The following is a 19,740-nucleotide window of genomic DNA, read 5'->3' as shown; positions in this document are numbered from 1 at the left end:
GAAACCACTCCAATAGTGCAAAATGTATCTTTACTTCTTAAATGTTAATGCTTTACTGTTTAATAACTTACAGACTACATTTTATTTTTTTCCCTTGCACTCAGTGAGCGAAGCCACTGGGTAATCAACTAGATATCCATCCATCCATCCATTTTCCAACCCGCTGAATCCGAACACAGGGTCACGGGGGTCTGCTGGAGCCAATCCCAGCCAACACAGGGCACAAGGCAGGGAACCAATCCTGGGCAGGGCGCCAACCCACCGCAGCTAGATATACATATATTGCAAAATAGTATAATCATGACATTTTAAGAAGACAAAATAAAGCAAAAAACAAAACATTGTTGTGAGATTCAGTCATTTTAAGAGGAGGCTGGCTATGTACTTCACTTGACATTACCCTTTCAGGTTCAGTAGAATGGATTTTTCCGTGTGAAGCCTGTAAACCATAAGAACTGATTTAGACCCTGTAGGTTAAGTAGAATGTCAGAATGTCCAATGGGGCCTGGACGGTGTTTTGGCATTGGAACCCCTGCAGATTTTGGTTTGTTCTCCAGCCTATCGTGAGTTGTTTTCTGTTTATTCTGTTCTTCTGGCCATCCGACCTTACCATTTTCTTTGGTACATACTGTATAATATTATTGCCTAATCTTGTTTATGTTTTATATATTAACTTCCTTTTTATTTCATCCGGTAAAGCACTTTGAGCTACATTGTTTGTATGACAATGTGCCATAGAAATAAAAGTTAAATGTTGTTGCTGTTGGATTCACCTCAGAAGTCACCACCAAGTGCCATTATTGACGTTGAATGATGATACCCAGATGTGAACTGCTGTCTCTTTTCTGTAGACAACTAGACAGTAACAACTGCAAAAGTCACACTAACAATCGCTTACACTGTTTCACTATACAAAAGCATATTTTGTTATTTCATAAAGATATTGCCTGCTGCCGTTTGAGTGGTAATGAATGAGTGTGCTTCGGTAAGACAGAATATTGAGCACAAGTTGCAGGAACTAAACAGTCCATCTATCCATTTGTCTTCCTAAACCACCAATCCAGGGCAGACTCACAGGAAAGCTGGAGCATATCCCAGCAAGCACTGGGCACAAGGCAGGAACAATCCATGGACATGTGCCTCTCTATCTCAGGGTGAACACACACGCACACACACACACACACACACACACACTAGGGCTAATCTAACCAGGTTTAACCAGGGTGAAGTCTAATAAGTTCAGTACAGATGTTTTAGCATAAGCAGAACGGTAACACGGAGCTGTCATTCCTGCTTCACAGGACCTGGTTCTGCAGGGAGTTTGCATGTGCCCTCCGTGTATTTACGGATTGATTGGTATCAGTGAGTGGCAGTGAGTCCTTAGTTATTTTATTACCAAGTCCTCAGCAGGAGAAAATAATCATTCATTAAGAAATACAACAACTGGTGTGTGGCACTTCAATCTGCTTTATCGCACACTTTCATGCTTTTTTCATTTTCTGAGTAATTTTTTTTTGGTGCACACACAGCACATAATGGAAAGTGAGGTGTGCAGGTGGCTTGGCTCTTTCAAAAGTTTAAGGCTATTCTGTTCTCGTCTTTGGTGTTTGAACCAGAAACTAAACAGCAGCCAAACTCTACTTCACAAAAGATTAATAGAGTCAGGAGATAGCGCCTTGCTCCAATTTTAATTCGATTTTATGAAGTTAAAGTGAAACTGAAAAGAAGCAAATTACATTACCAATTTAACTAAACAATATAACTTCGCTGTATACTTATCCAATTAACTTGTTGTTGAAACATAACAAACACTGTGGCTCAGCAACATGCAAGTGAAACACCATAGCAATGGAGGGCAAGGTTTTGTTTTCACTAAAAACATTGTCTATTGGTGGTGCAGTGGTAGAGTTCATACAGAGTGGCAGTGCGGAGAAAAGGGCAAACAGGAGTTTCATTGTACTTTGTACAAATAACAATAAATCTGAACCAAAATGATTCCACTGGATTCTATTTTTAATAAAAGCCTTTGTTCTGCCTTGCAGAATAGCTCTTTGTTGTTCAAACGAATATTAATATAACCTTATGAATATTCATGTAAATAGTTGTAAGGAAGCGGAAATAGAATTACAGGAAGTCAGAAGTTAGACAGCATGTTTCACGATTAGTCAGTGTTAGTCCCATCGAAGCAAAGCCTGTAAGTATTATTTTAAGTTTAAGGCACGGTGGCGCAGTGGGTAGCGCTGCTGCCTTGCAGTAAGGAGACCTGGGTTCACTTCCCGGGTCCTCCCTGTGTGAAGTTTGCATGTTCTCCCCGTGTCTGTGTAGGTTTCCTCCGGGTGCTCCGATTTCCTCCCACAGTCCAAAGACATGCAGGTTTGGTGCATTGGTGATCCTAAATTGTCCCTAGTGTGTGTGTGTGTGCCCTGCAGTGGGCTGGCGCCCTGCCCGGGGATTTGTTCCTGCCTTGTTCCCTATGTTGGCTGGGATTGGCTCCAGCAGACCCCTGTGTTAGGATATAGCAAGATGGATAATGACTGACTGACAATTAAGGGAGCTTGTCACCCATGATGTCCCCACACTTCCCTAAAAAATGTCAATTGTACACTCCTGGGCTTACAGAATGTTATGTTATTTTAGGTGAGCAAACTAAGTTGTGTTCTGTAGAAGGGTCTAGAGTGGTCAGGTCATGGGATCATGTTAAAGAGGAGGACTGCACCCTGCGGTAGCCATACTCATACACTCATAAACTCCCCTAAGCCCAAAGAAATCTCAGCAGTGCAGCGTGTTGTTCAACAATGGAGCAATCCCACAGCGGAGTGTACAAGTTCATTTGACCTCGGCTTCAACTAGACTAATGGCAGAGCTCTGCGCTGTGCGTCTTGAACTACCCATGAGCCGACACAAACATGTTGTATTGTGTAAGCTTCTATCCAATTGGTTACCACGTAATTTTCCAATAGCCTTTACTTTTTAATTTGCCCTCATAATAAATTAAAATGTGTTTGTCTAATGTAACATGAAAGATAAATTCTTCAAATGAGAAATTAAACAAAGTCACAGTATAGTATTACAAATTGATACAGACTTGGGAAAAAAATGTGGCGGTGTAGTGATATCACTGCTGTCTTACAATTTGGAGACCCGGGTTTGTGTCCCAGGTGTTTTCTGCACAGAGTTTACGTGTCTGTGTGGGCTCCACCTTGTACCCTGTGCTTACCGTGATAAGCTCCTCTACTCATGTGGGTTTGCAAAATGGATGGATAGAGATGATAAGGGGCATTCTGTAATATTTTTACAATTTTTGGAAGTAGTGTTACATGATTAAACCCTCTTTTTATCCAAAATAAATATGTAGAATTATAAATGGGTTCTGTAGATATAAATGTATTCTTGAAATGTTTACAGAGATGCACTATAAATTTACATTAATAGACTGATAATTTTACAAAAGACCTGTATTCTTTTAGGACTTCAATACTGATTTGAAATAATTAAAACTTTTTAATATGTGAAAAACATATTTTTAACAGACGTTTACTTTGAGAATCCTACCACCTTCCAACATCTGGTGGATAAAGTGCCACAGCCCCACACATCCTATAGCGTCGCCTACCTGGATAACCTGTTCATCTTTTCCAACACATGGAAGGATGTACAGCACGTTCAAGCAGTCCTTCTCATACTTTGTGATGCTGCAGATAAACCCTAAAAATGTTATTTTGGACTAACATAAGCTAAATATTTAAGCTACATCATTGAGGGGAGGGACTGTCTGACAACTGTAGCAGTAGAGGCTTTTATCGACCTCTTGAACCCTCAGGTACCACGCCAAACACCAGTCCAAGACTCTTTATTTTTATAATAATACAGTGCACAAAGCACCCTCCACTCCACACTACTCATATAATCAATAAACACTCTACAAATACCAATCCTCATCTCCCAGACACTTCGCCACCCTTCCTCCCAGCTCAGCTCAATGTCTGGGCTTTCCCCACGTCCTTTTATACCCCCTGACCCGGAAGTGGTTCCTGTCCAATCATCCACAAGTCCTCATTACTTCCGGGTCAGAGTGAAAACCCTTCTCTTCAACCTGGAAGCACGTCGTTTCTCCTGTTCATGTGACCAGGACGTACTTCCAGGTTATAGGGCACATAACCGTCTGTCAGCCTCCCTACAGCGACTCCCGGTGGCCCCCATGGTATCCAGTAGGGCTGTGCATACAAACTACAAGGTCCATGAGGCCCTGCTGGAATTCGGCAGACCTCCATGCTGTCGGGAGAGCTCCACCTGGCGGCCTGGGGGTGAGGGCCGGAATATTTAGCCAGCCATCCATCACACCACATTGTTCTAAAGTCTCTGCTATCTTGCATTGATCCCAGCCGAAAAACAAGCAGCATGTTCAGGCTTTCTTGGAGTTACATAGTAGGGTAGTACTGCCAATCTGTGCCCCATTTCTCGGAAGGAGCCCTCCCCTTGATTAATCTAAAGAGAAAGTGTGCGCCTAATAAGGTGGTGTGGGATGACAAAACGGAAACTGCATTTTGTGACCTTAAGCAGGCCCTCACTTCAGCACCTATGTTGATGGCTCCTGACTTTTCTCTCCCCCTTTCATCCTCCAGGCCGATACTTCGGACACAGGTCTTAGTGCTGTGCTTAGCCAAAGTGTTGATGATGTTGAACACCCCATAATGTACCTGAGCCAGAAACTATTCAACTGGGAAGACCAGATATGCAGAAGTAGAACAGGAAGTCCTGGTGATTAAATGAGCCATGAAACACCTAAAGTGCTACTTTCTTGGCTGTGAGTTTACTCTGGTGATGGACCATGAACCATTATAGTGGAAGGCCCTACACAAAGAGTCGAATCCGCATATCTTGAGATGGTTCTTAGACCTTCAGCCCTATAACATCACCAGGGATTTCTCCAAGCCAACGCAGATGCTCTTTCTTGGGTGTATGACCTGTCAGTTCGGGTCTGGGCTAAGGTGGGTGAAGAGGCCATGTCACGTACAGTCCATGCACTTGAAAGACAACTGGAAGGCTTATCTAATGGTAATTTCACCCCAAGCCAAGGGCTGCCACTGTTGCCTGATACTTCTTTCTCTTCTACAGACTAGATGACTGGTATTCCCAGTGATATCACTTCCAGGTCATGGTTTGCTGATCCATGCCTTCTAGTCTGACTTCCACTTAAGGGCTTGACATCATGTTTGATACAGTCTGTATTTTGACTCCTGTCTGAAAAGATGTCCCAACACGTTATCTTTATCTTGTCTTATCTTACAACGTACATTTTTTAAATCTGTTTATCTAAGTTTCACAAGGGGCTGAAGCCTTTCACAGTCAAGGCCTTGTGCACACTCACACTCACTCATAGAGGGACAGTTGTCTGTGGGATGTAAGAGGAAGCTACAGTAGTCAGTGAAAACAGAGACAGAATCTGAACTTGGATGATAAAGAATTTATAATTGAAATTTTTGCATTAATTCTTAATATAAGATATCATAAGATTATAATGGCAGGTAATTTTAATTCAGTATTAAACGCTGATTTAGACAAACCACTAACAGCTGTGATTGTATTGTTTAAAACTGTGGCAATAATCTCACATTTATATAAAATATCATAACCTTTTGAAGCTGTGGTGATATCTCTACCCATATGGTATTGTGGCAACATCACCATATGTGATGGCATTCCTTTTTTAAAGTACATCATAGGTATTGTGATGGGTGGCCATGGTCATTACCTGGCCGGGACGGAAACAGAATGGAAAGACCAGGGGAGAGAACATCGGTGAGGCAGTACCTCCCCTGGGATGCTAGAGGGAAGCCCTCCTGGGCAGCTGTGGCAGAAAACCTAATGTAAAAGTTTCTTGTGGCCAACCCTGATACACAGCGCAGCGGCACACACATAAAAAGGCACTGAAATGCACCGAAGCATGGAGAAGTGCTGTGACACGCCACCCCGTTCGTGATGGGATGAAGAAGAGCCAGAGTCAGGAGGAAGAGGATGAAGTTTGCCAGAGGGGGAGTCGAGGCGGAACAAGGAAGAGAGAAGAAAGAAAGGGTGCTGTACCATATTGTGCTTGGGAACTCTGATACTGTGGGAAATTAAACAAAAGCGTTTCCCACAGCGAAATAAACATGTCTTGTGTGCTGAACTTAGCCTCTGTGTCTGTTGTGTCCGGGGTTTGGGGAGCTGTACACCCCCTGGTGTCCACACTATTCATGAATTGACATTTGTTTCTGAAAACAATGTTTTGTCTTCTCTTAAGTCTTGTAAATATGATGCAATCATGATCTTAGACCATTTCCCTCCTATTTTGAAAATTAAAACACTATGCTCTACTGGAATCACTATAAGAAAAATCTGGATGAGATATTGGGACATCTTAGTTATTAGTTAAACAAATGGGTTTGATGGGTTGAATGTTTTTCTCTCATTTGTCAAATTTCTTATTTTTGTATGTATCATATGTGATTAACTACATTAATTTGAGCAGATTAAGACTTCTTTACATTAATTTCATTCATAGCTGATATTTTCATAGAGACTAACACCACTCCCGTAAAATCTGCAGGAGCACTTTGGGATCGATAGTCAGTGCTTACTTTTACATGCAGATTATTTCAAGTGACTCATAAAAATAAACTGCAAATAGAAAGACTTCAGAACTAATTACCGACATTTCTAAGACTTATAAAGCTCACCTCAGGATATGAGATACAAAAATGGTTGTTTCTAGAAATAGAATTAAAATTTTTGAATACAAGGGGAACGTAGCACTTTTTCTGTGTAAGCACTATACAGGTCTGCTAGAATGATTTTATTGTTTTCGTGGTGGGAGCAGTAAATGTGACTATATGACTCAACTTGGGACACACTGTGGTTGAGAATGAACCAATATCCTGGTGGATTACAGTCCAACACCTGTAATTAATTTAAACTTTCTAGAAATCAGCTTGTCTGAAATTGTACAACAGGATGAACTTTAATTTGTACCCTGGATTACGGAAACACCTAAGTAATTTGCCTTTCATACCAAAACATGTATTTAAGCATCAAACAAGTGAGTGGCGAATGTGATAATTATCTGTAATTAAATTAAACAGTAAATTGGAAGCACATGTGAACAACCCCTCTGGAAAACTATTGTCAGTTTTCACATGCTTAAAAATGATGGCATCTTGCAGCAAAAAATGTTTTTGAGTTTCAGCCTGCAACTGCAAACTGGGTGACAAAGTCACAGGGGGAATCAGACAGGATTTTGCGATATTAACTAAAACAATGTATTTACTATAGAAATAATACAGCTCACTTGAGCATTATTTTTTGATATATTAACACACTTAGTCTAATGGTCATATGACCGTTGTCACATATATGTGTCTGAGGGACACCTCAACGATTAATCCCAGGTTTGTAATACCCTGCCGGGGCGAGAGGGGGTGCTGCTGCTAGCAGACTTGTCTCTTACTTCTTCTTCAGCCCAGAGAAAACTGAGGGGAACCAACCACACCCCTTTCGGCAGGACTGGTATCAAAAGGAGACGCCCCCAAATCTTGGCGATTCTATTGGTCCTGAACCTTTGAGGAGGATGGAATTCCCCAGACCTTTCGACAGTATTTATCATTGTCACCATTGAGGTGATTTTTGAACATTTCAGTGCCTGTTTGCTTTGTACACTACAAGAATAAAGGGGGTCACCCAGTTGGTACCCCAACACTTCGCAAGGGCTAAGAATCTTTCTTCCACCCGTTCACAACGTATACCAGAACAATGTGATGGGCACGTTCAATATTGTCAGCAGTAGTGAACAAATGCCAGTACTTAGGAATGAAACTTTATTGATTTGTACTATGGCAACAAAGAGAACAAACACATTTATTATTTTTTTAACTGAAAACAGATTCATGATTTACTCTTATATTTGAAAAATTTGAACATCTGTAGCCATGTATTACTTGTAAATGTGCTCTGCATTATTTGCTACATCTGAACCTTTATTTTAACAAACAAATGATGCATTGTCAGTGTTTGCTTGGAGACGTACTCTTTACCTACTATATCACCCAGATGAGTCTGTGGCACAGCAGATATACCTGGACTGAGATGGACAATGTGATTCCATGTCAATTTGACATATCCTAGACACAGCTCAGGGGGCAATAAAATAACATTTTAGAAGGGCGTCAAGCTGTGACCAAAATTGTGAGTTGCAGAGGCAGTGGTTCGAGTGTGAAGGTGCAAGAATGTGAATTTCCCCTTGGGATTAATAAAGTATCTATCTATCTATCTATCTATCTATCTATCTATCTATCTATCTATCTATCTATCTATCTATCTATCTATCTATCTATCTATCTATCTATCTATCTAAGAACACCTGGGACCTCTAGAGGGCACTATAAGCATATTAACTAAAGGCTTCTAGTGAACATCCAGGACTCCAAAAGTGATTCCTTCAGGATTCTGGGAAGCAGTTTATGGCTGGGGCTTACATGCTCCTTCAGGTCATAGGGCCATTAAACTTAGGGTTGTGGGGTGAGACAGGACAAGAGTTGACCTGCATTTTTTTTTTCATGGCAACATGAAGTCACAGAGATGATGTTGTGCTCCAATAGTTGCAATCATCATGTTGGCACAGCAGTCAGCACTGCAGCATTGCAAATTCAACACCCACTCCCCATGTCCTCCCCATGTCTGTGCAGGTTTTCCTCATTGTACCCTGATTTCACCCCATATGCCAAAGACGTGTGTTGACAGTTCTAACGTTTTCCCCATTGTGAATGAAAGTAGGTGTGTTTATGAATGGGCACAGCACTGGACTGGCACTCTTTACAAGGTTTGTTCCCGTTTCACATTCAACAGTGCCAAGATAGCCTCAGGCCCCTGGCACCCAGAACTGAGAATGTATAATGTTCATTTAGGTAGACAGTGAAAAGCAGCAGTCCAGGTCTATCACCAGGAACAGGGCCGAGAAACATGAAATGGTGAGCTTTACTTACTTTTTTGTAAAATTCTAAAATCAGGAGAATCTTCAATTAATGTTCCTTCTCTGTACCACTCCACTTTAGGAGATGGAGCTCCTTTCACTCGGCATTCAAGTACTACCAGCTGTCCTTCGTATGCCATCAAATCCTGAAGCATCTATTGGTCAATAAAGCCACAGTCAGTAAAGTATAACCTTTAACAAAATTAAAGTGTTTTACTTCATGGGTTTAAGAAATGAATTCATGTTTAAATTCAGAAACTGGTCAGTCAATCTTTATCTTTCATACCATCATGCAGCAGGCATCATAACAAATAAGCAAGACTATAATACAGCATCAGAGAGGAACCTATGCTTACAAGATAATCAGAAAGTTTAATTTCAAAGAAAAAAATTAAGTTAATGCAATAAAAAGGAAGCTCCTTTAAATTTTGTACAAGAGAGCAACAAATGACTTTTTTCCTCTTTTTTTGCCTTTAGTTGCTCACTAAAAAGTTCACAAAGTGAAACTCAGAAGGCAATGAGAGGACAAACATGTGAAATGAAAGACGCTTATTGTATAACAAAGTCTTTTCTCATAGAAATAATGTTAGGAATGTTCCATGTATTTCACGTAGCAGGTCAATATAGAACAGATAAAGCATTCTGACGAACATTGGTCCACAATGGTGCAGCAGACAGCAGTGACAGAAGCTTAGCATGAACAACATACTCTCTGGGCATCTTTTATGAAAAATAAGGCAATGAGTACAAGACGTTCTTTATGTAAGATCTCTCCTGGACCCAACACTTTCTGCCCAACATGTAGAACTGCTCTCTTGACTAGAGGGTTTCTTCACTTGCCCTCACGCTCTGTAATCGTGCCACATTTCACGATTCCTTGCAAATTCAAATGGCTTAACTCTCGGTTCTCATAGCTTCAGTCCCATGTCTGTCAATTAATAAACCTGCCAATGTGGTGCACAATCACTAACCTCTACTTCAGTGATCTCAAACTCTGGTCCTGGGGGGCCGCAGTGGCTGCAGATTTTCATTCTAACCCTTTTCTTAATTGGTGACCAGTTTTTGCTATTAATCAACTCCTTTTCCTTTCATTTTAAATGACTTGTTTTTTAAGATTTGCTCCCCTGAATTTCTTTATCACTCCTCTGAATTACTTCATTTCTTTCCTTAAACAGCACCCAAACAGAAATGAAATGTGAAGTGAGTGAGCCAACAGAAGAACAACTAAGTCGGGGCCTCAAACTCCAACCAATTTCACTCCAGCCAGTTGCTTAATGAGGCGCCGATTCTTGTCGTTAATTAAACCCGTTCTTTAATTCCATGGCTTGTTGCTGCTCTCATTGTGTAATAGTAGACATTTCTGTAATTGTTGATTTTCTCTTTTCTAAGAGCGCTGATAAAATGTTTTGTGGATCTGAGCATTCCTGAGACCTTCATTTTTCTTTATTTTCAGATATTGTATGATGGACACCAGTTGTTTTCGCTCATTTTGTATCTCATTATTGTTTGACTGCTAATTAAGGAACAAGAAACAATTGAGGGATCTGAGTCTTCAAGAACAATTCGATTAAAATTAATTCAAAACACGTTAATAAGCAGCAAAAACAGGTCACTAATTAAGAAAAGGGTTAGAATGAAAACCTGCAGCCACTGCGGCCCTCCAGGACTGGAGTTTGAGACCACCGCCCTACTTCATTAAGGAGTCCTCAATGGTAGTCACTCTTGGTCCTGTGTTCTAATTAAAATTCTGTTAAAATGATGCTTCTTATTTCTCTCCTTCATTGGTGTTAAATTGTCCCCATCATTCGAACCACACTTTAAGATAAACGATACATTTGTTGGATGCGCTGGAACACATCATCAGTGATGTAACCTGAGGGTCATTGGGTGTTTCGGGTCTTTCAACATCAGACTCCCTCTCCCTGGCGACTCCACCGAGGTTGATCAGACCCCAGCTTGTGTCCCAGAAGCATTCACCCACGGATCCATTCTCTTGGTCCAAAGTCCAAAGCCACCTAGCGGCTTTCTCTGAGGCTTCAGTTGCCAGTCTAATGGCTCTTCTCTTCACTTTCCCAGTTATGCCCAGAACTGTAAATGCTTTGCACAGTGAACGCCCTGCAAAACCCCAGCAGCCAACCTCCTTAGGTTCACACCACGTATGCCAGCCGCTCCTTCGACGTACATCTACAAGCTCTTGATACTGGGCATGCTTTCTCCCGCTGGGCTTATCCATATGCTCTTCTCTTGGCACTGTCAACTCTAGCATAATCAGTTGCTTGGTGAAATTTTAAATGACAACCACTCCTGGCCACAGCCATGTTGATGTTATCAAGGCTGGGAATGTTAGCATAAAAGAGGCTTTTTAATGCTGTTAGTGAAACATCTTGATTCATTAGGTCCTCACTTTACAGATGTTTATGGGTTCATAAGTACTCGTCATCTTTGTGGGAGTTGCTCTAGTCGTGATTCTTGCCTACTGTCTATGCTCTTTATTCTCAGCATTCATTTCCAGGCTGACTGTTCTCCTCTTTATCCATAACATTAAAAAAGTGAAATATGCTTAAGCCTTGCCTAAAATAATATTTTCTGATTTTTTTGATTGTACAATGCAGTGCTCAGTTCACTTTAGTAAACTGTCAAGGCTTATTAATTTCAGCATTATTTCAAAATCTAAAATAATACAGTAATCCCTCCTCCATCGCGGGGGTTGCGTTCCAGAGCCACCCGCGAAATAAGAAAATCCGCGAAGTAGAAACCATATGTTTATATGGTTATTTTTATATTGTCATGCTTGGGTCACAGATTTGCGCAGAAACACAGGAGGTTGTAGAGAGACAGGAACGTTATTCAAACACTGCAAACAAACATTTGTCTCTTTTTCAAAAGTTTAAACTGTGCTCCATGACAAGACAGAGATGACAGTTCTGTCTCACAATTAAAAGAATGCAAACATATCTTCCTCTTCAAAGGAGTGCGCGTCAGGAGAGAGAGAACAAAGCAAGCAGTCAAAAAAAAAATCAATAGGGCTGTTTGGCTTTTAAGTATGCGAAGCACCGCTGGTACAAAGCTGTTGAAGGCGGCAGCTCACACCCCCTCCGTCAGGAGCAGGAAGAGAGAGAGAGACAGAGAAAAACAAAGTCAAAACTCAATACGTGCCCTTTGAGCTTTTAAGTATGCGAAGCACCGTGCAGCATGTCCTTCAGGAAGCAGCTGCACACAGAAGGTAGCAACATCCCTATCGTCTAGGTGTGCGAACAGCCCCCCTGCTCACACCCCCCTACGTCAGTGCAAGAGAGAGAGAGAGAGAGAGAGAGAGAGAAAGTAAGTTGGGTTGCTTCTCAGCCATCTGCCAATAGCGTCCCTTGTATGAAATCAACTGGGCAAACCAACTGAGGAAGCATATACCAGAAATTAAAAGACCCATTGTCCGCAGAAACCCGCGAAGCAGCGAAAAATCCACGATATATATTTAAATATGCTTACATATAAAATCCGCGATGGAGTGAAGCCGCGAAAGGCGAAGCGCAATATAGCGAGGGATCACTGTAGATTGCTTTTGCTAACAGTTTTGAGAAAATACTAAATATAAAACGTGTTGCATACATACTGACCAGAAAAGACTGATAGCAACGTACCTTTGTGAACACTGGAGCAGCCATTAACGGTCTTCCATCTAACCCCTTTGGATAGTTGCTGGGGCTTTGGCACTGTAAATAGATGAAAAAGTCTTAGTAATAAATGTTTCAATTAAGATTTCAATTTCAGATTTCAGGTTATATTATGATATAAAGTGAAGTTAGAGTTTGTGTATAGACAGTTTTTCTTCAGGGGGTGCTCCCTCCATTGTGCATAACCACTGAACTCCAGACACACAGACTGAGGTTGACGTTCCTAACACAGTATGGAGGAAACAACCTTCTAAACCAGCTGAGCCAAAGGAGAGACACTTAGACTCAAGTGACTAATCGGGCTTTCATTTCAAAGATATGTCCTGCTCACAGTGAGTCATTGCTTCTGAGCTCTGCTACATATGCAAAGCTAAAAATACAACTTCCATGTAAATAAGAGTGACTTCTTAGAGTGGGTGACCAGAAGGAGGTGCCAAGGAGTTTATTAATAACTAACCATGCTACCTGTTAAAGACAGTTAATGGAATCTTTTAAAAATGTTTGCTATTTCTTGCCCTACTTGTACCTTCAGCACCTTTCCTCTCTGTCTGAACCTCTCTTGACCAGCACTCTGTCTCCTCAGTGCATTCCTGTAAAGCTTGACTCTGTCATTATTTTCGAGGTTCATTTATCACCTGTTATCTGGTTTTATAGTTCCCACCTTTGAAAGCCGACTCTCTCAGCGTGCCTCTTATGACATTTCTCCCCCTTGTGTATCTAACACTTGCAATTCCTCTTTGGATCACGTCACCAACACACAACTGACCAATCAGACTGCACTGATGGACTGGACATGCACACAGAACTTAGCGCTTAATTGTGAAGTAGATAGAAATGTTACCTTGATCTGAACTTGCACTATTTGGCTATCTGTGACATCAGGCTGGTTAAATAAAATTTGGCTATAAAGTTTGACTTCTGTTCTTCAACAGCACAAACACAAGGATGGTTTGAGTAGAAGTGAACAATCTGATGAGTTTAATTTTATACTCTACATGGAATGAATGCATCAAGAGTTTTTTCAACATGTTCCTCCTATTCCATGAGTGATCTACAGTTTGGAGAATGACACAAGTATTGGTTTTCACAAACTTTGCTGCTTCAGTGTTTTTAGATCTTTTTGCCAGATGTTTCTATGGTATACTGAAGGATAATTACAAGAATTGCATAAGTTTCAAAGACTTTTATTGACAATTACATTAAGTTTATGCAAAGAGTCAATATTTGCAGTGGTGGCCCTTCTTTCTTTTTCAAGACCTCTGCAATTCACCCTGGCAGGCTGTCAGTGAATTTCTGGGCCAAATCCTGACTGATGGCAGCCCATTCTTACAGAATCTGTGCTTAGAGTTTGTCAGAATGTGTGGGTTTTTGTTTGTCCATCCGACTCTTGAGGACTGACCACATGTTCTCAATGAAATTCGATGTTTTGTTCCCCGAGCCAATTAGTCATCACTTTTGCCTTAAAGCCAAGTGCTCCATCATGCTGAAAAACTGATTGTTTGTCATCAAACTGTTCTTGGATGGTTTGGAGCAGTTGCTCTTGGAGGATATTTTGGTACCATTCTGACAAAAAGATCTAAAAACACTGAAGCAGCAAACTTAGTGAAAACCAATACTTGTCTCATTCTCAAAACTTTTGGCCACGGCTGTAGTTTTGGATCTCATAAGGAAATATGGTATCTATCTCCTGTTTGATTATGTTGGTGGGACTACAGGTTGTGGATCCTGCACTGGTAAAGCCCGTTGTCACATACACCACACAGCAAAACAGCTCAGGATCCAAGTTGGCAACCCCCAAGTCAGACACGTGGTCCAGTCCGACCCTCTGGAAATGACCATCTATCTGTCGCAGCCAGGTGTTACGTGGGCATCCCCTTGGCCTGGTCCAGCCACTCAGATCCTCAACAATAAGGACTCTGTAAGCCGGATCACCCTCGGGGAATCACACCACATGGCCGTAGTACCATAATTGACACTCCCTCAAATGCAGGTAATGTGCCATCATTCAGGACTCCGTGAGCAACCACGCATTTGACATAAAGTCAAACCAGGAGTAATTCTCCAAAGAGACACAGTACTGAACAATATAACTACTTCTATCTATCTATCTATCTATCTATCTATCTATCTATCTATCTATCTATCTATCTATCTATCTATCTATCTATCTATCTATCTATCTATCTATCTATCTATCTGTCTGTCTGTCTATCTATCTATCTATCTATCTATCTATCTATCTATCTATCTATCTATCTATCCATCTATCCATCCACTTCCTTCCTGTTTTCGCTGTGCATGCTCGGTGTTTGCTCTGGTGCGAGTGGCTGTGGTGGACTCTGAGTGCGGTGAGTGTTTTTTTCCTAATCTTTATCTCTCTTTTTCATTCCTTTTTCCATTATTCTGTCATGCTTTTGAACTATTATTGAAAGGTTTTGAGCGTTGTTTGTACTGAGTGGCGTTTTGGCCACTGCAGCCGGTATGGCTCCGAATTTAGAGACCTTGAGCCGCCGCCACCGGATAAAACTTCTGTAGGAGGAGTTTGTCCCGTTGGAGATGGCAGTCTTAGCAGTCGGTCAGGTCGGCTTCCAGAATGAGCAGCTTGATTGTTTTATTCTTAAGTTCAGTAGATCTGGTCTCAATAGTGGTGGAAAGAGGTGTAGTTATTGATGGATCTTTTGTTCAGGTAACTCCCTTGGGCACCCCAGCATGCAAAGTAATTATTTCAAATGTACTGCTGTTTATAAAGAATGAAACTATTGAAAAAGAGCTGGAGCGCCATGGCAGACTTGTTTCTAAAATTCGTTTTATTCCATTGGGGTGTAAATCCCCAGCATGTGGATGTGGAAGAGGAGGACGGAAATATTAATATTGAGAAAGACGGCAAGTTTAGATGCCCAGGGCGGAAAAGACATGGAATAGAAGATGGTGGTACAATAAAAAAGCGGATGAACATGAGTCGGGGATCGGGCGTAGACCTAGAGGGCGGAGATGCTACTGATCCTCTGTTTAATGCTAAGGGGGCTTTTGTAGTTCTCGCAGAGACAGTTGATGACGGTTCTGCCGTGGTGAGCGCAAGGGAGGAGGGTGATGGAGAAATGTCAGACTGTTCAACCATTTCGGACTCCCGGGATTTAAGTGACAGGGGCAGTTACAGCGCCCAGAGCGTTAAACAGTTTTTACAGGCGACGGAGGGCAGAAGAAGGGTGAATGTGGCAGATTTTTTTCCCGATGTGAATCTTTTTATATCGTCAGTGGGTAGTTTGAGAAAAGACCCGACCATGGCCAAAATGTTTAACATCAAAGAGCTAGTGAGATCAAAGAATATCACGAAACGATTGAGGAAACAGGCTAAAAAATTAAAAGTGTAATGGATAACATTTTTAGGAATTTTCCGCCGTTGTATCTGTGGTGGTCACTTGGTTTGGTGCTAAGTTGCTGTTTACATTTAATCAGTATGGCGAACTTGAAATTGGGAAGTTTAAATATTAACGGTGGGAGGAATCCAAGTAAGAGGCTGACGCTCTTTGAGTTTCTAACCCAGAAAAATCTGACAGTCACCTTTTTACAGGAAACCCACATAGACGAGATGAACCAGTGGGAGTGGAGCAGGGACTGGAAGGGGGACTGCTTCTTTAGTGATGGGACACATGTCAGTGCAGGGGTGGCGGTCTTGTTTTGCAGCGGTTTTCGAACAGAGGATCATAATATGCATGCGGTAGTGAAAGGGAGGCTACTGAAAGTAAAAACAAAAGTAAATGGCTGTTGGTTCACTTTTCTTAATGTATATGCTCCAAATGATGGAAATGAAAAACTTGATTTTTATAAAGTATTGGCAGATGTTTAAAGTCAGTATGACCCTGAGGAAGTGGTGATATTGGGTGGGGATTTTAATTGTACCCTTGACCCTCAGAGGGACAGAAATAACAGCCTGGAGCCACACCCCCAATCTGCACGGGAATGGGGAAGGATAGTGGGAGAGATGGGGCTGGTGGATGTGTGGAGGAGTAAACATGGAGGTAGCAGCAGGCAGTACACATGGGGAAAGATAACTAGTGAGATCCTTTCAATGGCGAGGCTCGATAGATTTTACACCTCTAAGCACTTATTGGGTCTATTTAAGGAATGCTCCATTGTCCCCACTGGTTTCGCAGACCATAGCCTAGTGGTCTGTATAGTTCTATCAAGCACCTACAGGCCCTGCAGCGCATACTGGCATTTTAATGTATTCTTACTACAGGATCAGCGATTTAAAGACATTTTTTAATTATATTTGGAGAAGTTGAAGGGGTTCGAGGAAGGAGTTCACCAGCTTACAGCAGTGGTGGGAAATTGGGAAGAACCACATTCGATCATTGTGTCAGCAATATACCAGAAATATCACACAGTTGATACAGTCAGAAATGACACAACTGGAAGGCAGAATATCTCAGATTGAACAGCTATTAGGGAATGGCTCAGATGAAACACTTACAGAGAGTCTCAAAGCAACAAAGAGGGGGCTCTCACATTTAATAGATACAAAAGCTCAGGGGCCTCTAGTAAGGGCTCAGTTCCAGCAGTTAACTCAAATGGATGCACCGACACAATATTTTTTTTGGTCTGGAAACAAAGAATTCTCAAAGTAAAATTCTGCACTGTGTGAGTAAAGCTAATGGTGAAAAGACACAGGACTTGGGTGAGATAAGAACAGAGGTCTGAGTGTTTTACGAAAATCTGTTTTCTGCTGAAGGATGTGGTAGTGATGAAGACTTAAAGTCCCTTTTAGAGGACTTACCACAGCTTCCTGTAACAGATGCCACCGAGCTGAACAAAGAGCTCAATATGGCAGACATCTCAGCAGCAGTGAACAAACTTCATAATGGAAAAGTCCCTGGGATTGATGGCATTCCAACTGAATTTTATAAAGAATTTTGGGATGTCATTGGCCAGGATTTGTTAGAAGTGTTCAAACACAGTGTTAAATCAGGTGTGCTACCTCAGAGCTGTAGAAGGGCAGTGATCACGCTTCTGCCTAAAAAAGGTGACTTGTGCCATATTAAGAACTGGAGGCCTGTGTCTTTACTTTACGCAGATTATAAAATCCTGTCAAAAGCCTTGGCTAACAGAATGCGCACAGTGTTAGTGAAAATGGTGCATCCTGACCAGAGCTATTACATCCCTGATAGATCCATTTTTAATAACATTTTTTTAATCAGAGATATTATTGCTGCAGCAAAACTGTTCAATTTTAGAACAGGATTTATTTCAATTGACCAAGAAAAAGCCTTTGATACAGTCAGACACTCATATCTATGGAACACTCTCAAGGCCTTTGGATTTGGGGAACAATTTATAAAGTACATTCGGCTGTTGTATTGTGACATTTCTGGTATAGTTAAGGTCAATGGTGGTTTATGTGCGCCTTTCAGCGTCCAAAGAGGAGTCCGACAAGGCTGTTCATTATCAGGGATGCTGTACGCCCTCGCCTTAGTGCCATTCTTAGTGAACCTGAGAAAAGTGCTGACTGGTCTCTCCATTCCTCACTGTACTGGGAATCCTGTAAAGGTCACGGCCTGCGCAGATGACATTGTTGTTTTTATCACAAATCAAGAAGACTTTGATAATCTCACTGATTGCCAAAGGAAATATGAACTGATTTCCAATGCTAAAATAAGCTGGAGTAAAAGCAGTGCTTTGTTAGTTGGAGACTGGGCTGGATATAAGACACTGAGTTTACAAGGAGAGATGCAATGGAGCACAGGAGGTATTCTCTACCTGGGAGTACATCTAGGAGATGATCACTATGTCCAGAAGAACTGGGATGGACTCTTGGAGAAAGTGGTAGCTCAGTTGGCCAGATGGAAATGGATACTATCCCAAATGTCGTACAGAGGTCGGATGTTAGTAATTAACAATCTGGTGACTTCGAGTGTGTGGCACTGGTGTATCTGTCTGGAGCCTCCACCGCAGATAATTCGAAAGATTCAAGAGAATGTTGTTAAGTTTTTTTGGGATGGTCTTCACTGGTTGAGGAGGGGAGTATTATACTTGCTACTTGATGAAGGTGGACAAGGAATTATGGACATTGAAAGCAGAATTATTGCCTTCAGACAGTGCAAAAACTGTTATACTCCACAACGCCCAAGCCCTGCTCTTTTTTAACCATGTGGGACAAATGGGATTGGGGAAAAGCCTAATATGGTGCCATCTTGAGAAACCTGAGACCCTACAAGTACCAGACTTTTACAGGAGTCTTTTTAAAGCTTGGCAATTTTTATCAATTCAAAGAGACTGTGATGACCTCTCATTGTTTTGGATTCTAGGAGAGCCCATTGTATTTAATCCAAATATCTGCACCACAATAGGACAGTCTGCAAGTTTTATTCATAGTCTACATAGAAATAACATTACACAATTAAAACATTTAATCAACTGGGATGATTTTAATTGGAAAAGTGCAGAAACAGTAGCAGCAGAGACAGAAGTGCACTCAGTGCGGCTTGTGGGGAATTTCCAAACACAAGTTAAAGCATCTCTAGGAAGTGAAGTAAGGACACTCCTGCAGACCACCTTTAAAGACCAGCTGAAGCCACCAGTAGGAGATTGGGACAATAGTGACACCAACAGATTACTTTCGATAAAAGATCTGAGAGACTTGCCCTTACACACCATCAAAGGAAACTAGCTCTACAGGATCTGCGTAAAAGTAAAGAATCAGGATCAACTGAAAGCACTGAAGGCCAACACACCCTGAAGAAATACTGCCAGACTGGAGAGCGCTATATAGACCACCATTGACCAATAGGGCAGGAGATTTACAGTGGAGGATATTGCATGGTATAGTTGCTGTGAACTCCTTTCTATCAATTATTTGTCCAGGGGTTTCAGATACCTGCCCTTTCTGAGGGTTGAGGGAGACTGTATTTCACTGTTTAATGTTTTGTGAAAGATTGTTTTTTTTTTAAATGGCAAAGCAGCTGATTGAGGGTCTGGGGGTCATTATAATAGGATGGTGTTTGTGTTTGGGGTAAAGAGCTCAAAAAAAAAAACAAATACAAATATTAACCTGGTTTACTTTATTTTAGGACA

General features: G+C 41.4%; 1 protein-coding gene across 4 annotated transcripts in view; it reads right to left on the bottom strand.

Annotated features, from left to right (window-relative positions):
• The window catches only part of mypn (myopalladin), a 364,168-nt gene that overhangs the window by 184,505 nt on the left and 159,923 nt on the right, over window positions 1–19,740 (bottom strand). For all 4 annotated transcript variants that reach the window (XM_051923393.1, XM_051923396.1, XM_051923394.1 and 1 more), the window contains 2 exons: window positions 12,637–12,708; window positions 9,015–9,156 (listed from right to left, as the gene is read on the bottom strand). In XM_051923393.1, the coding sequence (XP_051779353.1) occupies window positions 9,015–9,156; window positions 12,637–12,708 (214 nt within the window). The remainder of the gene's footprint in view (window positions 1–9,014; window positions 9,157–12,636; window positions 12,709–19,740) is intronic.

Source organism: Erpetoichthys calabaricus, chromosome 2, assembly GCF_900747795.2.
Source record: "Erpetoichthys calabaricus chromosome 2, fErpCal1.3, whole genome shotgun sequence".
NCBI classification, from domain to species: domain Eukaryota; kingdom Metazoa; phylum Chordata; class Cladistia; order Polypteriformes; family Polypteridae; genus Erpetoichthys; species Erpetoichthys calabaricus.
This window is presented reverse-complemented; position numbering and strand designations above follow the sequence as displayed.